The 23,562-nt window shown below is 34.9% G+C and overlaps 1 protein-coding gene across 1 annotated transcript in view; it reads right to left on the bottom strand.

Moving 5' to 3' along the window:
• Positions 1–23,562, bottom strand: part of RYR2 (ryanodine receptor 2) — a gene marked incomplete at its 5' end in the record, with an annotated part of 258,073 nt that overhangs the window by 72,977 nt on the left and 161,534 nt on the right. The window contains 12 exons of the mRNA XM_019471222.1: positions 2,578–2,674; positions 4,294–4,406; positions 5,646–5,702; positions 8,412–8,546; positions 12,826–12,885; positions 13,832–14,002; positions 14,335–14,427; positions 16,031–16,118; positions 16,531–16,771; positions 18,208–18,528; positions 20,088–20,218; positions 22,253–22,334. Coding sequence (XP_019326767.1) covers positions 2,578–2,674; positions 4,294–4,406; positions 5,646–5,702; positions 8,412–8,546; positions 12,826–12,885; positions 13,832–14,002; positions 14,335–14,427; positions 16,031–16,118; positions 16,531–16,771; positions 18,208–18,528; positions 20,088–20,218; positions 22,253–22,334 — 1,589 coding nt within the window. The remainder of the gene's footprint in view (positions 1–2,577; positions 2,675–4,293; positions 4,407–5,645; positions 5,703–8,411; positions 8,547–12,825; positions 12,886–13,831; positions 14,003–14,334; positions 14,428–16,030; positions 16,119–16,530; positions 16,772–18,207; positions 18,529–20,087; positions 20,219–22,252; positions 22,335–23,562) is intronic.

A 23,562-nucleotide genomic window follows, 5' to 3' on the forward strand; every position in this document is an offset into this window, starting at 1 on the left:
GACATCATCCACAGTACATAAACTGGGGAAGGCTGGCCGGGGGGGCCGCTGCTCAGGGACTGGCTGGGCATTGGTTGACGGGTGGTGAGCAATTGCACTGTGCATCACTTGCTTTGTGTATTATTATTATTATTACATTATTATAATTTTATTTCAATTATTAAACTGTTTTTATCTCAACCCACGAGTTTTTCTCACTTGTGCTCTTCCAATTCTCTCCCCCATCCCACCAGCTGGGGGGGGGAGTGAGTGAGCGGCTGTGTGGTGCTCAGTAGCGGACTGAGGTTAAACCACGACACTATTATATTATCTGTTCCTCTCTATGTTAACAAGCTTCATCAGCTAAAAATTAGAATGCTCTGTTCCAAGTCTTATGCCAGGTGTAATGTTTGCTGAGGAACTCTGAGAGGCTTTGAGGGAGAAGAAATCCAAACTTGAAGCTTGCCAATAGTTTTAGACATAAGGAGCCATATCTACCAACAATAGTAATGCTGGCAGGATGTAGAATTTTAGAAGATGACAAATCAATAATGTATAAAAATATTATATATCATTCAATAATATATATATACACACAAATGGGTTTTTTTTCCATGTGATTATTTTGCTTTCAGGCTTAGACAGCTCTAGTTAGTTCACTCTAAGAGAAAAATGTAGTCCTAAATACTACAATGGCAACCACCAAAGCAGTGTTTTGAAAAGAATCTGTACAAAATCTGTATTGTTCCAGTTTTCTACCTAATATGTGAACAGTTCAGAAACTTCAGACAATCCTTCAAGCATACATTAGCGAACCCAAGGCTCCTCCTTTCTCCCCTTCCAGACAAGTTCTGCCACCACGGCCTGGGCTGTGGTTCCATCTTGACAGTCCAATAAATCTTTAATTCCTTTCTACACCAGGGTACAGTTTCTCTAATAGGGACACAGAACCTTCACCAGCATCACAACCACATCTTTCATGAGGACCACACAACAATCTGAGTCAGCTCCACAGAGCTGAACAGTAGAACCTCAAACTCTCACACTCCAGGAGAGTGCTCTAAAGCAGCAAGAATGTGATAGAAATTTATTTAAAAGACAGATAGAATTTTGTTTGCTCTTTTGAATGAAAGGTGTAATACATCTCTCCTTAAGAGAGCGCTGGAGACTCACTTATCTGTATGCTTGAGGAATTACAAGGGAATGTCTGTAGTCCTTTACTAAAGGATAATATAGCAGCCAATCCAGTCTGTTTCTGTCTTCTCTAAGACAGTTTTTCACATAAGCTACCTGCCGGCAAGGAGTTCTTCATAAACTTAGCAAAGATATGGTTTCTTAGAGGAGATAAGGAGACAAGCCTTTATGTCACGGTGTAACCAAATGATCATGCTGGGTTATTACTTTGCACATACATACCTGCACATACATACACACATGCAAAGAGCTATGTTGTTCCACATTCCATATCTACACACACATGCTCTCAACTGCTAAAACATAATTATTTTTGGCAATGAACATGCATTATTTAAAACATTTGCAGTGTGTTGGGACACATGAAGATATCAGCTTAAAAGGTTGCATACAAAGTAAGTATTTGCAGAAGTCTCTTGCTTTTTCACAGTGCGTGATCATACAATAAGGATGCCACAAGAAATGAATTCTGCATGTGTGCAGGCAAAAATGAACTTCCATGGTCTGCTTGTGTTGAGCTCATTGCTGCTGACCTTCCTTTCACTATTTTGATCCTTATTTTCAAAATTGTTCACAACTTGGGCAGCTGGTTTTAAGCATAAGCTTTAAACAGTAAAAGCATATTATTGTTTTTTTCTAATAACAATTTTCCAGTTAGCTTCCTGTCTCTATTGCAGAGAGCAGGCTCTCCTCACAATAAAAAGATTGATCTCAGACTGTGTTCTATTGGACCTCCCAGGGACTGAATCATTTCCTAGTACTAGTTCTTGCCCAACCCTAGAAAGAACTACCTTTCTGAGAGACAATTGTAAGGGATGAGGACACAAGGCTTTATTGAAAAATCACCCTGGGGATTTACCAGGCTAAAGACATGGCTCTAACACTTTACTGTTGGGAAAAATCCTCACCTCCCTGACAAGAGGATTCTTCTGCGAAGAAGCAGCAGACTCTGTCTGCTTCTGAGGGACTGATTAGTCTAAGACTAGAATTCCTTTAGTTTCATGTTCTAACCTTTTGACCTAAATGGCTTTAATGTGGGTTATGAAATCTTCAAATACATAAAGGTTAACTGCAAAGAAAGAAGGGAATAGGCTTTTCCCCTTCTCCACAGGGCAGAAGATAAGAGATAGAGGAATGACAGCAACTGCGAGGGATTTAGACAAAAGTTTAAAAAGCTTTATAAAAGGTTACTGAAGCTCTGAAGCAGACTGCCTGAGGGGGTTCTGGAATCTCCATCACTTGTAATTTTTAACACACTGTCAGAGTGACTTGGTTACAGCTCACCCCTTTGGGTAGAGATAGCTTAGATGATACCTTATGTATCTCACAGACTTATAATTATTATTATACAAGATGAATGTTAACCCGTAATACACCCCCACAACCCTTTGCACCCAGACGTACTGCTAAGTCTTCTATCAGTTTGTCTTCAAAATAGTGTTCTTCTGTTTCAATCCAAGATTTATCATAGCCTTGAAGAAAGAGATTGACGGCTCGGTGCCTAAAAAGGGACATTTAAAACAAAAGCTGTAAACTTTTAAAGAGAAGATTTGGTCCACATGAATTTCATTTAGCTTGAAGAACTGTCCAGTCACTACAACTAACATTTAAAAGGAAAGCAAAATTTCTATAGTAAAACCTGCCAAAAGCACCTATTTTAAAAATTAAGTTTACATTAAAATGCTCTATTTAAAACTGTGTCCCATTAACTTGTAAAACTGGTATTAAAATGTAATAATAATGATTTTAGGAACAGATAATAAAAAGAACTTTATAGAAATTTAAACAAAAATAAGAAATAAAATCAATTACTTTGCTACATTAGTAGGTTTTATTTTTAATATAAAATATTTTCATATTATTTTTAATTTAAATATCAAGGTAACAGCGATAGATAACTTTGGATTGTGCTCAAATAATTGCATTTTTTTAATGTTCAGGATTAGACTTGCATATCTAAAATGATACACCTTTTTTTTTTCCAAACTCCATGAAATTAAATGGATGATGAGGCTAAGGAAAAGAGGGTAAGCCAATGATGATGTTTACTGGGTTTTGGTTTTTTTCTTGAGGATTCAGTGCAAAATGGACTGTGTGACAACCTTTTCTCCATGAAGAATTTTATCAATCATCTTAATTTTTTTAAACAACTCTCAGCCTCATATACTGAAAAGGAAGAAGTATAATTAAAATATACAGGAATGCTAGTTATGTGCAGGTGACCTACTTGTTAAAGTAAAAACAGCTACAGGTGGAAATATCTTTGTTCTGTTTTCAACCATCACAGCAGCTTCATTTCAAGCTAGTATGCCCTTGTGCTTCCTGGGACAGACTTTAAGATTCATCCTACTAACTGGTAATAGTAGTAATATGTGTACTTTTGGGAAAAACCGAGAACATTATTATGTTGAAAAGATCAGATACAGGTGTTCTGGAAATTATTTTCAACAATTGCATGAAAAAACAGATGTGTCTACTTTTTCTGAATGTTCATTCCTTCCAGAATCTCAGGATTCTGAAACTTGCTTGACTATAGATCCCATTCTCTACTGAACAAGAAAGAAGAAGAAAAGTAGCCACAGGAAAAGGTGTGAAACACCTAGAGTATGTACATATATTTCTTGTCTAATAGAATGCTCTTCCCAAAAGTGCACAATAAATAGACAAGTTTTCAGATAAATAGTATCCGTTTATTTCCTGCATACAGAACATTTAGCATCTAATAATGAAGGTAACTGCATATTTCCCGAGCTATACCATGGCTTAGGAGGAAATTTATCTCCCAAGATGATATCACAGTGACACCAATATGTCCGTTTCTGCATTTATCTCCTATGAAAGGTGCCTACTTTTCACAAAAGAAAACATACCAGGGTGAACAGGTGGAATAACAGCAGGAGAAGAGAACCAGAAATTTAAAATTATACTTTTTGTTATTCTTTTCAGATGATATATTAGAAGAAAATAATTAGATCTATTAAAAGAAAGTAATATACAAAGTACACTACCACACAGTTTATCAATTACCAGTTTACATGTTTTTCTTCCTTTTGATCTCGCCAAATAGCACTGTATGAACATAAATGCATTTGTGAAAGATAGAACAAATATAGCGCTTACCTTGGCAGATTATACAATGGTGCCATTCTAAAGCAGGCAACTACTGCTCTTTTCCTCTGTTTAGACAGCAGCTTATGCCACACTGCTTTTTTGGACCGCTGAGGATGCTCAACCTGTTACATAAAATACACATGGAAAAATAAACAATGTGGCAATGTCCCTACTGTCTGGGCATAGTAATAATAATAAAAATGTGAGATAACAGATAAATCAAGTGGAAAGATAACAGAAGAATAATAGATGGGAAAAAGTGTTCTAGACAGAGGTCAAGTGATCAGCTAAATTGTAGAATCAGAATTTAGAGAATAAACTTAAAAGCAAAAATCTCCCTTTCCTTGTATGATATATTCTCCTTTTTCACTTCATCCTACTTCTTATATCTTTAGCTAGCATATTACCATCATTGAGACCATGTCTCAGGAAATCTTAACTTTTAATACAAAGAATCTTCACTCTTTCTATCTTTTATATGTAACTCTTTACATATGTACAGGTAAATTGTGCACCTTCACATTGCCTCAGACAATACTTTTAAAGGAATCGTCTTAAATACAATTAGTCTTTTATTTGTAATATTTACTATGACCAGCTACAATGGAAAGGAATCAACTTTAAAAATGAGAGACAGGCATGAAGACTTAGGACTAAATCCCTTCCATGAATCTGCACAGCTAGAATGAACACGAGATACTCCAAAACACTTCAACTACATTTCATAATATTACAGCTCTGTCTTCACTATCATTTGATTTAACCTAGACAACTCTTGTGGAGTTAAGGGGGTGGATGTCTTTTTGTGTGGGGTTGGTTGTTTGTTTGTGGGGGTTTTGTTTGTTCCTATTACAGACGACTGTGCTGGTGGAATAATAGCTCCTCTGTCTCCTAACATCGTCAAATGAGTCAATGGAAGTTAGCATCTCTGCCCTGAAAGACTTGGTGATTCTCCCTTGTAATAAAATAAAACATTTTGTTTAAAATATGTAGTGATTATGATGTTTATGCAGACTCAATATTCAATCCAAACATAGTTAACCAAGAGGACTTTTCTAGTTTAGTGAAATACAAAGAATTATTCATAGTTAAACAATAAACATTTAATTAAACAGACTAAAATATTGCCAAGCATTCAGTGAAATGGATAATTACACTTGTAAGATTAAATGGTGACATTCTAAAACAAGTTCCTTCCAAAAGAGAAAATACAAATGAAAAATATTTGTTAAGAGAAAGGACAGAAAAGCGTTCACTGCAAACATATTTACAGTCACAAAACAAAGTCAGCGCTAATAATTTAGAAGTCAGACAAACCCAAATGTGAAAGTAAGGTAATTAGTAATAGCTTCACAAACAACTATAAAACTCTCTATACTTTCCCAAAAGAAAAAGCCTCGGCTTATGCAAGCAGATCTCTGAAAATAATAAAAACAAAGAAGTTAGCTGTGCATGAAAAGAAAATACAAAGAATGAACTATCTTTGCCAGTGCAATAAGGAAAGCATTCAGAGTATGTACATATGGAGAACAGAGTATTTGTATATGGAAAGCAATGGATTACTCAAGACTATCATAAAAACAGACCCAGTGCTCATATATTCATTATTTTTAAAGACATTGAATTACCGATTTCAGTAACAAAAGCACCTGAGCACTTGTCTACAGAAGATAAGTAAAGCTGTGGGGCCAAATCTTTAAACAAATAGGTGCAAAGTACCCAGAATAAGAGCAGCCAGCATTTACTTCACTGTAAGTCCTTGTTTAAGTCTGATGAGAAGGATTGATCTGAAATGTCAGTCTGGTACTAAAATGGGAATCCATCCTGTTCTGTACTACTGCTAGATTCTATACGCTGTGAGATTGATCCTATGACAGAACATGGAAAACACAAGGCTCATACCTTGGGTTTCACTCCCTTGAACAATTTCTCCAAACTACACAAGCTTAACCAATTTATATACATGATGGTATAGCTAAAATGCCAGAAATCAAGAGATTGTGTATGCTGTTTGAACTCAAATACAAGAGTCTAATGATGAATTATGCAACTCTGTACGTGCTAATCAATTTCCTTTCAGCTCGGTTCACTTTGATAAAACCAGGGTAAAAGACAAGACCTTTTGCCCCCCAAGTTTCTAGCTTTCCTCTACTTTTCCTTCTTCCTCACAGCCACCCTATACCCTTTCAAATCAACACCCGTCCCTCCTGTCTCTCTCTCTCTAGTAGGCTAACCGTGATTGCCATGGATTTACTCCCACATTCTCTCACTTTTTGCTTGCTCCACACATATTCATTAACAGGTAAAATTTAGTGACTCCTCTTCATCCTCTTCTATCAAATTGTGTACGGCTGCTGAACTTGAAGCAAGTCCATATTAAGGCTGACAAACTATATGAAGAAGAGTTGTGTGATGCAACAGCTGGGACACAGGTATTCACATCAACACACTTGGTGCATTCCAAGATCTCTGAAAGTCACTTTTAGCTATCAAGTACTGCACAATGCATGTACAAGCACTTTCATGTATCTCTCAGATTCCTACTTGACTGAACCAGTGATCTCATCACAGTATGGAAACTTCCTGACATGGGGTCTGAAAACCTATACAAGCTTCTGAGTGAAACTAACTAATCTAATGAGAGGATAAGGGAGCCTTGAATTCTCAACTGTTCTTTGAAAAGGAAAAAAAAAATAAACCCTGAGCAAATTTTATATGCAGTCAGTTTATAGTCTATTGTGTAACCAGCAAAGTTCATATCTGCCACCAGGAATACCCTTCAAGGTAATATGCTGTTTATCAGTATGTTTTAAAAAAGAAAGCCTAGAAAACACAGAACAAATCTAAAGTGCAAAATAGCTAATGAATCGGTAAGTAAAATGGGAAAACTAAATTTATCAAGTAGTCTTTGACTGTTAAAACGTATCAACATAGGGGGTTTTTTTATTTCAAAATTTAAAGAATTAAAAACTTAAAGATAAGTCATAGACTCTTGTCCCAAGGGAAGGAAAAAACCAAAATCAAAACCAACCAACAAACACCTAACTTCCAACATTTATTCTTGGCTGACCTATTTCTGGGGACAAGTTTAATCAGAGAGACGAAAGACAAAATTCCATCAGTGCTAGTGGGAAGAAGGACACAAAATAAATTACAGGGTTTTTTTAATGAAAGTTACTGTAGTCCAGGTCACATGAGAAGCTCATACATTTATGCAAAATATATTAGATAAAACAATAGAGCTTCATGCCAGATTCTGAAACAAGTTAAAGATTCTGCCAGAATTTTCTCAGAAAAATCATTCCTCCACCCTGCTTCTACTATTTCTTGAATGAAGCAAATAGTATTTGAGCTGGTCAGCTTAATCTTGGCTTGTATTCACCGTTGCACCAGCATGAACCAGTCTGAGTTCACGTATGCAAGCAGTTTGCTGGACCACCAAAGAGTAGTCCTGCTAAAACTTCCAGATTATCAAGAATTTTCTGCATTTCAATGCCAGTTTAATTTTCTAAATGCATATATTCGTGCCCACATTCACAGAAACTTCCATACAGATTTTGTCAAGAGGACATTCTTCTTACAATTTTTTTAACTAGTACATAGTAAATGGCTTTCTCAAGCCATCACTAGAGAAGTTGTGTATCAAATCATCTGATTGTCCTACTCCACACAGCTATAATATGCAGCTTCTAAACAGATATTTATGTAGGAAGCTTTAAGTTTCTTGCTACTTCAATAATTCAAGAATCCCAACTGAGGAAAAATGCCTTGAAAAAAGGCATTTTTTCCAATAATTAAGTTGTTTTTTACTCACATTTCATGGTCCACGGAAAATTTAGTGATTACTTCCTGCTAGCTGAAATGTACCAGAAGGAAGGTAAAACATAGATACCACTTTCTTAGTCCTTTTCCAAATAAATGATTGTTGGAGCTGCTGCAAACACACTGCGTGATGGATATGACCACAATATTGGATTACAAAACACAAGGCAAAGCACGTAAACAGTAGCCATCAAAAGAAAGAAAAAAAGAATATAACATTAAATACAGGAGGTGAAAGTATAAATGAAAGGCTGAATACTTTTGTTGAGATTAAGTAGCAATGGAATTGGGAAAATGTGTCTAACCTGTTCCAGGTGAAACAGTACATTAGCTATATCAAGGACCCTTTCCACAGTCTTCTCTGGATCTGAGGTATCTTCAGTCCTGTTTGGTAAATCTTTGTAAAGTGCCATCTGCCACCTAATGGCGGGATCCTCAAGCTGCAGGAGAAAGATTTCACGTCACCAAGGCAAAATGTTCCAAATGTAGGGTCAAACAGTTTAATTAGTACAGAAACTGCTTCAAAGGACAACAAAACACTTTATACCGTTAACCCACACCTTTACAGGGCTAACCCATACAATGTCCACTACACTGACTGGGAGAACAAAACTAAAGACTGACTGGTGTAATGTTTCTTGGGAGCTTCCAGAGGACTAAAAGTCTAATAATCATACAAAGAGCAAATGATCATGGGCCAACAAATAGCACTGGCACCAGCAATGAATATATTATTTGAGGAAAGGGAATGAACGTGAGGCAGACAGACAGACATAACTTTGTACACTGACTTTCCAGTTATTAAACCAAACAACAATGAAATTGTTGCTCTACTAGTTGGGATTACTTAGTTTTCAGTCATGGAAATTAGTGACATTAGTCTTATTTATGTCTATTTTTTTCATTTTCATTTTTTTCAATTGTTAGAAAATCCTAATTTTACTGATTACTAGCTAAAAAATGAAAAGTTAATTTATGAAAAATGAATTCAAGATGCATTTGCTTATTAGCCTACAAATTATAAAGAACTGTATGATGCAAAATGCCTTTTCTTATTTTTCCCTTTACATTTCATTTTTTCCATTTCAGTGATCTGTGATTCTCTGTTTTACCATTAGCAATCTCTTTTTTGGTTCATTTTGTATCCCCAGTGCTTCTGCTAATCAACACTGATGCAACACACCTTGCAACCATTTCTTGTGCCAATGACACTGAAGACAAATGCAATGCGTAACCCATTTTACTGAGAGCTGTGGCCAGTGATCATTCCTGATTGTGCAATTTAGGTTTAAGTCACACTGGCCTGGATTCCTGCAGTATTTAGGAGCCTAAGCCCTACAGGTTCGAATAGGGCTTAAACTCAACACTTACTTTTCTAGAACATCTTTGTGGATCCAGATTTCAATCTGTGCCTAAGATGAAACAATAATGCTAATTCACCTCCACAAAACATCTTATGATACACAGTTTACTGAAGTTCCAGGAATTATTATAAACTTACACAGTCGCTCAATAATAGCTTATTACAACCTAGAAAGCCACAATTGGCAGGCATTTCTTCCACCTTTCGGCTTTTCCATTTCTTAACAACTGTCACATCCACAGTCTTTGTGTGAGCATTTGACTGGATCATCATGATTGGATAGTCCACAAAAGACTTTTTAATCACAGGTGGAGATGTCTTTTGATCTGAGGACTCCTCACATTCTATCAAGGTACAGCTTTTTTGTATAGGTAGTTTTCTAAGGGTATGAGTAGTTGACATTTCAAGGTGTGAATTAGCATGGCTGGAAGAAGATTTTGGTGACTTGAGCTTCATCCATGTCAAAATGAATGCAAGTTTCGTCATCAATTTCTTGAAATAAAAGGCTCGGTACTGAGTAACAGCATGCAGGCATGCAAGGAAAGGAAAGACAGAAACAGGGTGAAGACAAATGTAGACAAAGGCACAAATGCATGAAATAGACGCCACAACATTAATAGCTAAAGATTCAGAAGGATGATTCTCAAACAGTGCAGTTTTCCAAAAAGAAATCAAGATAAATTACATTTTAGCTCTAACATAGATGACAGAACATGGTGTCTGTGAGAAGCAAAAGTGGTTAACAGAAAACACCATCTGAAGAAAGAAAATTGCTATGGTTGGAAGAAAACCAGCCTTTCCAAAAAGTAGTACTTTTCCTCTGTTTTGAAAGCCACCTTACACAAACACCATTATAACTAAGTTACATATTAATTTATAACATTAAATAATAATTTAAATTTATAAGACCATTTGGCCTACATTCCTTTTATGTCTGACTCAATCAGACAACAAAAGGGTAGTGTATGCATATAGCATAATGGCATCATTTTTCTTAACAAGAAGCATCATACTTGGCTGTATCTGACGTGTACTTGATTCAGTCACGATAGTGACTGAATACTAATGACATCAGAGAATTACAGAATAAATTATATTGTACTTTGTATTTTACTGCTGAATTTAACTTTATACATTATACTTTTAAATAATTAAATTCTACACTTAGGTTTAATTGTGAACTCTAGAATGTGTCAGTGCTAAATGATTCATGAAAAAATATATTTCACGCCACTGAGAACAAACTACTTAGCAATAGATAACAAATCATAATAAAGATAATAAATACAATAATAAATTGAAGTTCTGAAGTCCTAGAAATGCTGCATTTTGTCCATAGTTGAGTTGACTACTTTTCACACACAGGTCAAAACCAGAGCTTTTCAAAGCTAGTAAAGCAATATGTCGATAGCTATAAAATAAAGATAGCTACAGTATCTATTTAGCTTTGTTAGCTACATATTATGTGGTTCCCTTTCAGAACTGTCATCTTCCATTAGGAATTTATTTTACAATTAGGAAAACCCAAAGTCACTGCTGAAAAGTTTACAACTGGAAAATCCGTCAATGTGTACTTTGGATTAGCTATGATTACTTTCTTCTTAATTATCAAGGCACCATGAAATTTCATCAATATAAGAAATTTAAAAGTACTTTTATTCTCATGTGTTATAAACAGAGGAGGTGATACGTTGCTGAACAACAGCAAACTTTTAATTGAAGCAAAGGGAGTTTCTGAAGAGAAAGCACCGATCAAGGTATTAAGAAGTATCATTACTCCAGGGCAACAAAGCAGTAACAGACAGAAATTTCTTAATAGCAGTATGCAGAACGTAACCCTAAAGAAACAAAATAGAAACTGAAGTATTAAAACAGGAGGACAAGTGCTAAGAAGCAGCATGAAATGCCAGGCAAGACTTACAACTGCATGGCTCACAAAATGACGACATACACATACTGAAAATGTCAGAACAGAAATACTTATTTTCATCATTAAGAAAACATTACTGAAGTTCACACACAAAATCACAGCACATTCAAGGTTTGTATGTTCATGGCATGCACATTGCTTAAGTGCTGTTGCTCATTAAGATCTTCATAAATGCTCTTTTCTTCCTAGGACTTAGCCTGCGTGCTTTCTTCTGCTTCTCAGTATAGAACAATATTTGCTATATAAGGATAAGTGTTTCAAGCTTTTTTTAGGATTTAACCAAATCTTTTGTTTTCAGTGGTAAACTTTTCTATGTGCAATCCCTATAATTTAAAGCTATTGGACTTTTATTTGTAGTATTTTATAAAAAACGCTGTTAGCTTTGCAAAATTATGTATCTTCTTGTGAGCTCCCAGAAACCCCAACCTCCACATAATCTTGCTTGACATTGCAGTGATATACAGAAAACATAAGATGGGAGAAAAATTAATCTTCAGATATTATTCAGGAAGAACCATCCCATTAACAAGTAATTTAAAAAAAAAAAAAAAAAAGAAAAAACCAAAACATTTATTGCCGTGCACTGAATTGCTGTGGAATCTAGACTTCTGGATGATTCTTACAATACCCTTTCAGAAAAAAAAGCCAGATTTCCAACTCACATGTTTATTCTCTTGTAACCATTTAATGAGCACAGGAAATACTACAGTTAGTTTTTTCCTTGAGGTGAATAAAAGGTGGGGCAGGGGGAGGAGGTAAAGGACAATCCTAAATAAAGCACCATCCATAGGTCTGATTCCATCTTCCTTCAATAAAGAAGAAACGTACATCATTTTATTACACTTCTGTATTATGGCTTCTTCTTTGCCATTATTTGAAGCATTAATAAAACCATTCAACTACACTGGGCCAGTTCAGGACTTTTTCCCTAGGGCTATTCATCTGGCACTAATTGGAATTCGATAACAAAAATCTACACTTTTTCCAAAATACTTTCTTTTCCCTGGGCTGAAAAACAGAACAAAACTGAGCAAAGGGGAGAGTTTTCACTTCACAAAGTATGCCAAAGTGGCAGCTTCCTTTTCCTTTACATTTCAAACTGATACAAAGTAACTGAGCATTTTGCAGATTCTGTCCCGAATAATAGAAGGTAGTTTAAACAGTGATAGACCTTTCTTCCACCTCCAATTTCATATTAATGGTGTGCATAGGCAGAGATTTGAAGGGCCACATGTTATTGTATATAATGCATATATGAACACATTAAAAACCTGACATTTAACAACTGACATGAACAAGTTATTTGACAGAAGAGAAAAAGGGACTACAAGTTATCCTAATGAACAAAGGCAGGTTGTCACTATATGGCACCAACAAATGAATTCAAAGGAAGAAAAATCATGTTTAAAAACTTCATATAGATTACCTTGCCCTGGAGATGAAGATTATTGCGGATGATATCTCGTACTTCATCTTCAGTATCTTTCTGTCAATAAATTACAAATCATATAAATTAGGAATAGAAGGTAATTAAGAAAAGATGTTGTTCATATAAATGTCAACCTTGGGCTTAGTTCAGATGATGAATAAAACTGACAATGTGGAAGATTGGGGAAAATCTCAGTGGCAATATGTCTTTTTGTATCAGCTAGCCATATGGAAACTCACAGGAACAAGTTCTGGATGGCATCATTCATATTTGTCCACAGCAACACACTAAATACAAGTCTGAATTAAAATTACTAGTATATACATATATACATACTTTAACCAATGTTTGACCACACAAAGCCACTATCATGAACACAGCCTTTTCTGATTTGATTTCTGTTTGTTTTGGAGATCTTTTATACTTTATAAACATTCCGTTCAGCTGTCCGAAGGTCATATAACTAGCTAGGGTGTATAAAGTAGCATAGCTTGAGAAAGGAGTATATTACAAATTACAATCACATTATTGTACTGTGAGTTTACTCCTAGAAGGATCACTTTTAAAACAGTCTATCCCTACAGAAATTCTTGCATTCACATGAGAGTGATCAATAGGAATTAATTATGCTATTGGGCATAAAAATTAGGAAACATCCAGTTCTTATTTGCATTTCCAAATTCAAGCTTCATAAAATATAACAAACACAATTTAGCATTAAAAATTAAGAGAAAGAAATAACTTTTAATTTCAGGATGTCATCTCTATTCACATACTCATCATTTAGCAAATAAGTATGTCCAAACTGAAATGTTTCATGCCCTGAAAATGAGAACAATATGTAGATTACTATCTACCATAGTCACCCATTGTGCCTTTATGTAACAGAATTATAGCCTTGGTTATTTGTGTCACACTGTAAGAAGGAGCATGGGGGAAAATATTTAGAGAATTTCATTAGTAAAATATTTCTACCTTTTAGAAGTGCAAGAAGAGCACCTACCATACTGAATCGATTTTTGGCCAGTGCAATTAGCTCTTGGTCTCCAGGAGCACAAATGTTTAGGCCAATGGGAAGTAATCTCTTCAGTGCTGCCACAATGAGAGAGGTCTGCATAGAGTACCGGTCACCTTTTCGCTTCATCTTCTTCCTCTCCTGGTCAGAAACTGCTGCCTGCAGCATAAAGCAAATATGAAAAAAAATCCAATATTAAATGAAAGAATTGTACTAGCAACTTTGTACTTGTCTCTGGTTTGACAATTTCCTTACTACCTATACAGCTGCAACCCTATCCAATGGAACAGCCACGATATCGTTGCCAATATTTTGCACCAATATCTTCAATGTCCACTGTGTTTCTCAAACAACGACTACGTTTTGATTCTCAACTCAGTGTTTTCAACAGATATCGTTACCAAAAGGAAAAAAAAAAAAGTGCTTCTCTGGAGTCCTCCTGTCTCCTTACTATCTGCAAAGAGAAAAAAATACAAAAATCTTTACGCTACCTTGGACATCTTAGACTTGGTGTCACTGATAAGGAAAGACATGTTGTTGATTTCATTTTGTACCACAAAGTTCTGCTCTTCCCTTTTGAAATTCTGGAAATATATAGAAGATCTCAGTTAGAAGAACTTATGATATATGAGGAATCTATCTAAACAAACCTTAAATAAAAATATAAATTAACTGGAAATTTGTAAAATCCACAAGATAAGACAAGCACAGAAAAAATTAATGGAGGCTCAGTAATGGCCTTGGATTCCAGCTTTATTTACATGACATAGCTCAGGGGGTTGTGTGTTTTGTTTGTTGGGGTTTTTTTCTAAGTTAGAGAGAAAGAAATGTTTCTCTGGGTATGAAACAGGTATGATAAAAATCTCACTCCTCCTCTAATTAAAAATAAAATATTGTCTGGGTTTTCCCTTACTAGTAAATCATCCATTCCATTTTTTCCCCCATTATAAATCCCACTGTATTCAGATACATAAGAAATTTTAAATAAAAGACTGAACTTATGAATACACAAGTAATATGATGATCCAGTATCTATCATCTGGCCAACCAGTGTCTGTGCACTGCAATGATGTTTATAATAAATCTTACAGTCAAATTCAGGCACAAGTACACAAATAATAAGGCATCTTGTTTCCCAAACTTGAGAGAATTGAAGTTATGGCAGAAAAGAAATTTAGTATAGACAACAGTCCATATGGAGATCCAATGCCTGAGAGTATTTAGTCTCTTTTGTTTTTTTCCTTCTTTTTGTTCCGGCATTCACATGAATCATGTTTTATTTTTGTTTAAGCACTGTCAGTGATAATGCCTGATTAGGTCTTAATGCAGACCCCTTGATTCCTGCATATGAACCAGAGGAATCGGACTTGAGAACCAAGGGTAAATTTTGTAGAAGCGGAATTAAGAAGAAATCCTTAACTGGTAAAATTTATGAAAGATGAAATAGTATGATCTAGGAAAAAAAATATTTTATTTGGAGAATTACTTGTAAGACATATTTGCTACTTCCTTGCTCTTAGAACACTTACTGACTTTCCTTCATTCAGCCCTGCTACAGACCTAGGCTTAATAATTGAATTATATACCTTTAAGTTTTATTAAAGAAATACAAATCTACACTGCAACACAAATTAAGTGACTGTAAATAGAGCTGCACGTTTCCTTCAGGAAACCCTTGTTCCACTAGTCATGTTGAGGACCTTTCCACATGATTTTTATCATAACTCTGCCAAGAGGCTCAAGGAAACAGACTGTACAATTTAGGGAAATGGACTTTAATGAGACAACTGCTACTAATTTAGTAGCCATACATCCTGGTTATAAAAAGGCTTTGGGTATGAAAATAACTGATTAAAACAAAAGAAACGGTAACGACACAGACCTCAATGAGCTTAATATATTAAAAAAAAAAAATCCCAACCAAAACCAAAAACAAACCCACAACAAACAAACCAGAATTTATATAAAAATATCTACAATCAGTGTTACTATGCTACAAAACACCCATCAACTCTCCTAGCTACTCAGGCATTTCAAAAGTGTCAGAAAACTGAAAGTCATTAATACCTTCCCACCTGCAGTTTCACTTCTGTCATTAAATGTGTTTTCCCAAACACAACTACTAAATAATTGATCTGCCTACTAAGAAACCTAATTAAAACAAGTATTTACCAAGGAATTACTTACATGAGACTTTGACCAGTAAATGAAGACCTCAGCCACCATGCGGAACAATTCTTCTGCTTCAGGGTTGGGCTCTTTCAGCCATTTTGCCCTAAAATTTGGTAGAAGGGTGGAAATGCAGATGATCCTCACTGGCTTTATGCTTTGAAATCAGTTTTCAGCATTTTACAAGGATACAAGCCAACAAAACCAAGCATGCATGTTTTTAATCCTTTCTGGTAGCAGTGGCTTTTTGATGTCCTATTTCAAAACCCCTAAAATCCTTTTACATTAATCCTAGGTCTAATGCAACAGATTTGGATTACACCTTTTTTTTCAGTTTTCTTCTGAAAAAGACCCCAGCTCCTCCTAAAAGTCATAAAGCATCAGGTTGAGCAACTTCAAGACTGGCAGGCTGAGCAAAAGCTACTTTAATTCAGTGCTAAGCATATCAAGGGACAAGAGCCGGTATCAATAAACAGGAAGATTTTACAAGATTCATTGACCTATTCCTCTCCACATACCTGTTATAGTCCACAAATCTAATCAACAAAGGGTAGAAGGCATAGAGGTCCCGTGCCAAAGTGGTGAACTCATCTAGGATGAGCAGTTCAGCCTCCGACATGTCACCTCTGCCTTCTGCTCTTAGATGTTCTTCATCCGATACAACCACTGCTGCTTTTTTCTTTAGCTTATCCATCAGTGGCAGGAAGTGTGTCTTTAAGAGCTGTGGCTTCGCTTTGCTTATGATGGGCTGGGAAAACACTATTTAAGGCAGTGAATATTATAATATATACCTGGCCACAAAATATAAATAAAAACTTTTACCTTTCCCCTCTTTCTTGGATCTTATTTCTAGGCTACAGAATAAAATCCTGCCCCCATTGAAATCAGCAGAAGTTTTGCCAAGAATTAAATGTGGTCAGGATTTCACATAGTCAATTCACTTTGTCACTATCAGGGCAAAAATTACAACTTCACAGACTAAGCTTGCAAGATCATAAAACTTGAAATGCCTCTTTACTGGCATTCTGTCAACATATTGGTATTTGCCTGCATAATTTTACTAATGTAGAAGTTGTTTAATGGTATGCATGAGTGGATACATACATAGTTAGATAGTGCACACACAAGTTTTCTCAGCCACTGGCTCCTCTTTTGAACCCTGCTTTTTAGCTTGAGCAGAGTAGACTGGAAAGCATGCTCTACTTATTTGCAAACCTATTGAAACAGCCTGCCTGTATTTCTTATGCACATTAGGTCACTGGAAGGCTTGTGTGTAGACAGAAATGAGACTGATTCAAGCATCCATCAACCAGCCATTTGAGACTTGTTAGCACAAGCTTTTTGCAAAGCAAAGAGTGCTTTTTTCACTCATAAAAATGAATATGTAAATTAGCACTTCATCTGGGTCCATTAGTGCAAAACTATTTGTAGCATATCCATTCGATTACAAAGAATTTTAGGCAGTTACCACTTATCCTTAGAGTGCGTTACATTACTAACCCTCAAAAGACTAGGAATACAGACTGCTACCATGAATGAAATTATTACTACAATAAGTACTGAAAAGTCATAAGAAAGCTTAACTGAAAAACTGAATTCACGACACTGAAGTGACTTTTCCTTACAGATTGTAACATTGATAAACTAGTTTTAAATAAATTTTAAGGTGTTATCACAATGAAGTTAATGTAAGGATTACTAAAATACATACGCATTTCCACATTTCATTGTAATAGATATGTTAGGTATACAGCTTCAAAACAATATTTTAAGGATCCAGCACTCTCACAGCATAGCAAGGAACTGTGTAATGCCTGCAAATGGAAACCTGCTATATAATGAAAATGGGCTAAATAACTATAGTCCTTTAATTCAATATACTGCAAAATGTGTATGTGCATATTCTGGGGAAAAAGAAATAGTCTAATGTTCTTCTTATATTACTTATTAAGAGATTAAAACATACTGCTTACACTGCTTTTTCTTTATACTTAGTCTTTTCTGGTTCATCAAGATCTGTATTGTTTAAAAACATAAAAATATGAGTGTTGTTCTATTCCAGCTTTAACAGGGTAAATACAGAATAATTCAGAGTGTGTGTGCGTGTGCATTTTTTTATATATATACACATACATATTCTGAATATACACACACATGCTTGGTTGTTTATTTATTTATTTATTTTTACATCTTACCTGCTAATCTCTTCATCCAGGCTCCTTCATCAATACCAAGGTTATTATAGATGATTTTCAATATGTTACCCAACAGAGTGTTCATATGCTCTGACGTCAAGGCTGTGCAACACATTTCAGCCTTGTCAGGGTTGTTTTCTGGCCCATGCTCCCACCAGTGTGACATGTAACTACATAGCATAGGCAGTATTACTTCCATGATATGTGGCATTTGTGTGTAACGAATACCAGACTCTGCCAGTTCCACAATTTCTTCCATTAGCTTCACCAAGGAAGGAATATTTGGGCAAACCTCTTCTACACTAGTAGGCAAATTGAGAACTATTGAAAAAAAAAAATCCAAAAATCAATAAACTAAGTTATAGAGGGAAAATAATTCTTTTCAATTGTTATTCTGTATAACTTTTGTTTTCTATTTACATTTATGCCCTTCTGATCCAAGGAAAAAAAACAAACGCAACAATAAAAAACAGGTATTTTCATACCATTGAGCAATAAACTGTTTATATATAAGCTTCAATAATAAAACTTTCTATAATAAAAATAATTCCTATACGGAAGCTTCAACAATGTAATTATTACAGAATGAATTCAGAGAAATCAGATGCAGTTTGCTATATTCAAAATAAAGCTTAAATTTCAGAATTTTTTCCAACGTAAGTTTTGCAGCTGAGGAAACAAATTGATACAATGAAACACCTCTCCACAACACATCAGATGAGACCTGGAATGTTAATAAAAGAAAAAAAATCATTGCCTGACATAATGAGTAGAGCAGATTCTGAGAAACTGACTTCTGAAGGTGAATTTCCAATTGTAAATGTTTACTTTTCAAATTATTTGAATTATCAGTTCCTTCCTCTGAAAAGGCACTGCAGTTGCCTTTATTTTTGGAGGCAGTTTCTTTCATCTACAAATAAATATCTGTAAGCACAACTATTAGCTCTTGAATGTCTAACATCCTAACGTACACATACAATGAGATATACAGATATCTATATATTGAAAATTTAGCCTGCAAATTGTGAATCCAAATGTTTGTACCAACATAGCCTAAGGCTAATCTTTTTTCCAAAAACAGTCTCCTCTCCTATTTAGTCCCAAATACACTTGACACAGCTATCGCAGAGTCTCCTTAAAGCTTAATACAATTTTGGAAAATAAATTCAAATTTCTGTTAAAAATCAATGAAAATACAGCTGATTGTCTTTCTAGATGTATTAAAATAGCTAGAATATATATGGTAAGTAAGCACGGCTGTTGATATTTTCAAGATAAGATACTACAGCTCTTTGAAGAATAAATTTGGTATGCTCCCTGTTTTAAAAATAAAGGTGAAGTTATAAAATGGATGCCATTATAAACTGGCATCTTATACACTGTCATCTATACATATCTGTGATATAATTCACACACAGCATATATGCAGAGTTTGTACAGTTCTACTGTAACTTCTCTTCTATTTACCGTAGGAACAAGTAGTACATATGACCTTATTCAACAATTACGTTTTCGCATAAGAAACATCAAGAGTTTCAGAATGGAACAAAAAGGTATATGCAAAATAAACATACATAATGTTACTGGAAAGTATCTATACTGGTCGTGTATTTCAGACAAAGAAAAAACAATTTACACACTACTCTGCAGAGTATTTACTTTCTAAGGGTATATTATGTACTTAATACAGGCAAAGGTATTTTGCTTCAATTGCAAGTACATATCTTTTAGGGACCCAATATTGCATATGAAAACCGAGGAACTAAAGTTACTGATTAGAATACATAATTTTATAATCAAATATATAATATATATAATAGCAGCGTTTATAGTGAAATTGTGTTTTCATAACCATCATTCATGTGAGTTTCTGGAAATACCTGCTCTGTCTCTCGCATTCTTGGTATTGTAAATTGAGTAGATATTATGTTTGTTCAAATGGGTTTCCAAAAAAGCCACTGGAAAGGCACCTGAGAAAGCAGCCAAGCATTCTCCTAGTGCTGATCGTTGCCTGTGAATTAACAAACATCGTTAAGTATACACGTCTTTAATGACTGACTACACCTCAGGGTAGTTGTATACCAGCCTTATTTTTATTCTAAGATGAGCTCATCTCAAAGAGGTAAGCCACTATGTTATTAGTGGATCATCAACACAAAAACAGGTAATAGAAATTGAAGTCCAGCAACCCTCTTCTAATATAAGAATGAAATGTTAAGACATAAAATGTCAAAGGTGTCCTACTTAGCTGAGAGCAAATTAGGAACATGCAGGGAAAACCCAAAGTCATCGTAACAATGCCTTCTGTTCTATTACTTTCCTCTCAGCTTTACTGACTTTATAATCTCTACTATGAAGAAAAAGCTACTGAATAGACCAAGAGACTAAATACAACTGTCATTTTATTTGAGTGATATAATTTCCTTTTTCTGAGAAATAGTAATAATCAGACCTTGGTCTAGCATGAAAGTCAAGTTCTTCAGAGAGTGGAAAATTGCTTCTACTGATCAATAACTCTGAAAGTTTTGCACAAAAACACTGCATAACCTTTTCAAATAAATGACAACATTTATTTGATAATCAAAATTCCTTAAGTGTGTCAAAATTGTAAAAAGCCTGTCTCTAGGAAGAAGTAAGTGATCCCCTGTCACTTCACTTGGGTCCTTCAGGGGACATTTCGAACTATTCTTTCTGATTTCCAATTCAGTTATCAGAGCAGATTTTAGATGTGTGAGAAATCCTTAGCTGCTGAAGATGAGCCACACAGATGACAGAAATCCAGGAGTCCCATGAACTTCCAAGTAAAAAAAAAAAAAGGGCCTCAACACTGATCTTGTGATTTAACAAGATTCATCTTCAGTCTATAGTTTATCTCATTTTAGGAACCTACATTCTTTCTAGATCTAACTCATTAAACTTGATTTTGTTAAATCTAACTTCATTCCCATTACTATTTATTCTGTTCGCTCCTTCTTCCTTTTCTTCCTTTTCATTAGGTCTTCATAAGCAAAACATACTCCATTACATACACCTACAAAGAGCATGCTACGTGCTTTTTACTTGAGATAATGGTTGTAGACAACCATACACAAAAATTATCACTTACACTAACATTTTTCATCTTAACTACAAACCCCACATCATTTACTTGCCAAATACCAAACCCAATTAATTTTATATCCCTTATGAAATTAATGAGACCTGGTTTTCCACAGATGTGTATTTTCTTACTTACAAACATTGGTCCCCACCTTTCTTCATAATGTTTCCTATGATACTGCCACCAAGTAAGCAAGGGTATGACATGGGATTAGTCTGGAGTTATGCACAGGTTGATTTGCTAGACAGTGTACAGATATATGAAATTCCTAGATTACTGCTGCCAATATCTGAAATGTATGGGTTCTGTTTAGCCTTCCCTCAGAACAGTGCTAGTCACTACAGGGCAACTATTCAGTTTTAAGAACTGAATTATCGAGGTACCTCTATTTTTTGGCCAAATATGGTTTACACAGACCAAATGTAACTTGGAGGGAAGTTAGCAGATACACAAATGCACAAAAAAGCTATTATAAAGCCTCACTACCCTGGGTAACTGAGCTAGAAAAGAAGTTGTGTTGTATGAGTGACAAATTAAATTAAATTTAGGGTAATGAGAAAGAAATATACATCACAATTAGAAAATATATATACATCACAATTAAAAAATATATAAGGAAGAATTATGAATTATAACGAGCTGAAGGACATATTTTTACAATTGCCCAGTCGAACCTCGAACCTCGTTATATTTATTGTAAAGTCAGATAATTTTATTTGTAAGTTTTGTTTTAATTAAGAAATATATTTTGACAAACATATAATGCAACATTTTAAGTGTATTATAATAAATGCAGCTGCATTCCACTTAACATCTGAGCACCTTTTTTCTCTCAAGATATCTTTCCAACAACAATCTCTTCCTATATTCATTTCTGGGCTGCATATTCATGAAGCTAAATATAAACACAAATATTAAAAACAGAGGAACATTTTTTCTTCTTACCGCTCTACATAAATACTCTTGCTGGTTCCCAGAGCATATATACTGGCCAATATTCTGTAACAGGAGACCTGAACATCTTCCACTAAAGAGAAGAAGAAAATGATAAGTATAAAGCAATTTTTCTTTGCAATTCTACATTTCTGTAGAATTTAAATACATTTCTTTTGACAATAACTGAATTAATAATATTAAGCTCTCAAAGGCAATCCACAGAAATCACTCTCTAAATACAAGAAGTCTTCTGACCACTGAGTGCCATAGTTTTTACTCAAAACTTCCATTTACTTCAGTACCAACTTACCAGCTAAGACAGTAAACATATTTCACTAGTGCACTAACTTACTAAAATTAATGGCATACCAACTCTTTACGGATAACATCTAATTGCATAATCTGAGAATTTATTTATTTAATAGCTATAAAAAAATTTGTCAATGAATCTTTTCTCGTTTGTCTGTAGCACTTAAGACAGTTTAATGGCAAATCAAATACAGTGCTGAAAGTAAAAAAAATTATTAGGGAACAAATCGATTTACAAATATAACACCACTGTATAAAACACATTACAAAAGAAAGGCAATCCTGTTAAACAGATATTTAATTCTTTTAATCACAGTTTACATTTTTTAAAATTTAGACACAGATACCAGTTAATACCGTATACTTAATTTACACTTCAGACTGACAAAGGATTAAAAAAATAAATAATCCTTCAGTCTTTATGAATACTTCACCAAAGAACGTTTTGAAATTATCAAATGTTTCAGTCACAAAAATGTGAGAATAATCTTAACATCTATTTGAAAAAATGCTTTTTCAATGTAATCTGCAGTAATAGTGTAAAAACAGTGTAAGTACGATCAAGAGGGACAACACACCCATTCTTTCCGTATACATTTTTTCAAGTCTCTCCCACAGTGCTAATACCTTCCCCAATATGCAATGAAATGTTGGGAGTAAAATAGAACTAAGACTTAATGGGCTGGGAGAGTCTACAAGATAGTGCTTCAAAGCTACATAGCCTGGCTCTTTATTATACCATGATTTTAGTTCGGGTCATCTTGGAGTTGAGTATTTTTTCACAATAAGAGTAACCTCAGGTACACTGACCCATCTTTGTACATGATCACACCATGGAGTACTCTGTACATAGAATCATAGAATCATTAAGGTTGGAAAAGACCTCTAAGATCATCGAGTCCAACCATCGACCCAACACCACCATGACCACTAAACCATGTCCCTAAGTGCCGCATCTACATGTCTTTTAAATACCTCCAGGGATGGGGACTCCACCACTTCCCTGGGCA

This window comes from Aptenodytes forsteri, unplaced genomic scaffold (genome assembly GCF_000699145.1).
Source record: "Aptenodytes forsteri isolate BGI_AS27 unplaced genomic scaffold, ASM69914v1 Scaffold10, whole genome shotgun sequence".
Taxonomy (NCBI): Eukaryota; Metazoa; Chordata; class Aves; order Sphenisciformes; family Spheniscidae; genus Aptenodytes; species Aptenodytes forsteri.